Source organism: Amia ocellicauda, chromosome 12 (genome assembly GCF_036373705.1).
Source record: "Amia ocellicauda isolate fAmiCal2 chromosome 12, fAmiCal2.hap1, whole genome shotgun sequence".
Classification (NCBI taxonomy): Eukaryota; Metazoa; Chordata; class Actinopteri; order Amiiformes; family Amiidae; genus Amia; species Amia ocellicauda.
Window position 1 is genome coordinate 12,472,265 of NC_089861.1, and position 1,946 is coordinate 12,474,210.

General features: G+C 42.4%; 1 protein-coding gene across 1 annotated transcript; it reads left to right on the top strand.

The window, feature by feature from the left end:
• Window positions 1–274: 274 nt before the first annotated feature.
• LOC136763992 (homeobox protein not2) lies at window positions 275–1,564 on the top strand. Its single transcript, XM_066717821.1, has 3 exons — window positions 275–755; window positions 871–1,055; window positions 1,292–1,564. The coding sequence occupies exons 1-3, from the start codon at window positions 395–397 to the stop codon at window positions 1,502–1,504; spliced, it is 759 nt and encodes a 252-aa protein (XP_066573918.1). The 5' UTR covers window positions 275–394; the 3' UTR covers window positions 1,505–1,564.
• Window positions 1,565–1,946: the final 382 nt, after the last annotated feature.

The window sequence follows — 1,946 nt, forward strand, 5'->3', positions numbered from 1 at the left end:
AAGGCTTCCTATGCGCCAATGATTGCTTTTGGAGTTGGTACCCTTTCAAGAATTTGTACTAACCGCACCCCCTTCACTTCAAGAACCCAATTTCTGTTTAAGTTTCCTCCAATGTCTTGTCATGGACGGGGCCATTAGGATATTGACAGTCGCAGCATGTCAGTAGTCAATCAATTAATTGGATCCCTTGTTGGCCAGTCGCTTTTTCTCATCTGCTACTTAAGAAGACAAAAGCGCAGCGGGTGTCTTTTGACACTTTGAGTTGGGAGTTGGCTATAAAACGGGGAACTTGAGTGCTGAATCAATACGCTTCCTGGTGCAGTCCAAGCAACAACTAAACGTGGATCTAAACAGAGTTTCTTCACGGGCTTTAGCAGAACCACTTTTAATTAGAATGATGCAGATTCCGACCCTGCCTCTTGGAAAGTATGGGTACCCGATGCGCCCTAATGCGCCGCTCTACCCAGACTACGCAAACCGCAACAGCTCTGTCTCCAAACCTGCCATCGGAAAATCCTTCACCATCGAGGCTCTTCTAAGCAAGCCCGACCACATTTCTCCAGGGAGTGAGCGAGCAAGCCCTCCTCACTGCGGGGGAAAGTACCAGCCCATCACCTCTCCCCTGGCGCTGCAGACACCGGTAGCCCATCACCTCTACACGCCGAGCATGATGCATTCACACCCCGGATACCCGCTGTATTTCTACCCGCCCTTCTCTTACCAGACCACCTGCCGCGGATCATTTTATTCTCAAGGTAACTTTTTCCTCTTTCCTCATAATGTACTTTCGTCCATGTCTGTGCTACGGCAATTGAGCTTTGAAGTAGTCGCTTTTGTATTGACCAATTTATTTCTTCCACCCCCTGCCAGAAATCCCTCTCTCAAAGAGCAGCCTACACGCTTTTAAACACAAGGGTGGGAAGTCCAAACGGATGCGCACCATCTTCACCAACGAGCAGCTCTCCCGGCTGGAGAAGGAGTTTGCCCGCCAGCAGTACATGGTCGGCTCGGAGAGATTTGTCCTGGCGTCGGCCTTGCAGCTCACAGAAGCTCAGGTAAATTGAATAAAAGGAATAGATAGCCTACTCTTTTTTTGTAGCTTTGAAATTAGATAATAGTTTGTGGAAGGCCATCACTAATTGCTTAATTGAAATAACTAAATCAATGCCTTACATTCCATTGATTGATTACAGGATCTCCCTGTGGTTAACACTAAATATGATCGTGCTGTCATAAACATGTTTTCTTCCGCAGTCTCCTAACCATGATTATTGGTCTTCCCCATTTTCAGGTGAAGGTTTGGTTTCAGAACCGCAGAATCAAATGGAGGAAGCAGAGCCTTGAGCAGCAGCAGGCCAAACTGGCCAAACTGGGTCTCGCCGCCCCCCAGAACAGCCCCGGCTCTCAGGGCGGCGGGGATGAGGAGGAGGAGGAGGAGGAGGAGGAGGAGGACTTCTCTGAGGAGTCTGCAGAAGAGCTCGAAGTCTCCCTGGATCATAGTTAAATTCTTGACTTTGACCACAACGCCTAAAAGGCCAAGCAAAATTAACACTTGGAAAAAAAGAAAAAAAAAACTGTATATATAAACAATTATTGTATAGTAGACTTATATATTTGTATAAATTATATATATATATATATATATATGAAGACATCTGTTTTTTTATTATTACCTCTTGCAGTGCTACAATTTCAGTGAGCACATTTATTTAATTTGTGTCGCAATAAGATAATGTATTTGTATAACTGAATGGATATTATTCAAAATAAAAATATTTTATTATCGTCATTGGTTTCGATTGTTGTTTTTGTTTGTTTATTATTTTACAGCACAGTTATCCAGAATCTATATATATATATATATATATATATATATATATATATATATATATATATATATATATATATATATATAATTAAAGTAAGCAATATTTGTCACCATTAAC

Coding starts and splice junctions, on each gene's coding strand:
- LOC136763992 (XM_066717821.1), top strand. CDS start 395: ATGATGCAGATTCCGACCCTGCCTCTTGGAAAGTATGGGTACCCGATG. Junction 756..870: donor CGGATCATTTTATTCTCAAG/GTAACTTTTTCC, acceptor ACCCCCTGCCAG/AAATCCCTCTCTCAAAGAGC. Junction 1,056..1,291: donor TGCAGCTCACAGAAGCTCAG/GTAAATTGAATA, acceptor CCCCATTTTCAG/GTGAAGGTTTGGTTTCAGAA.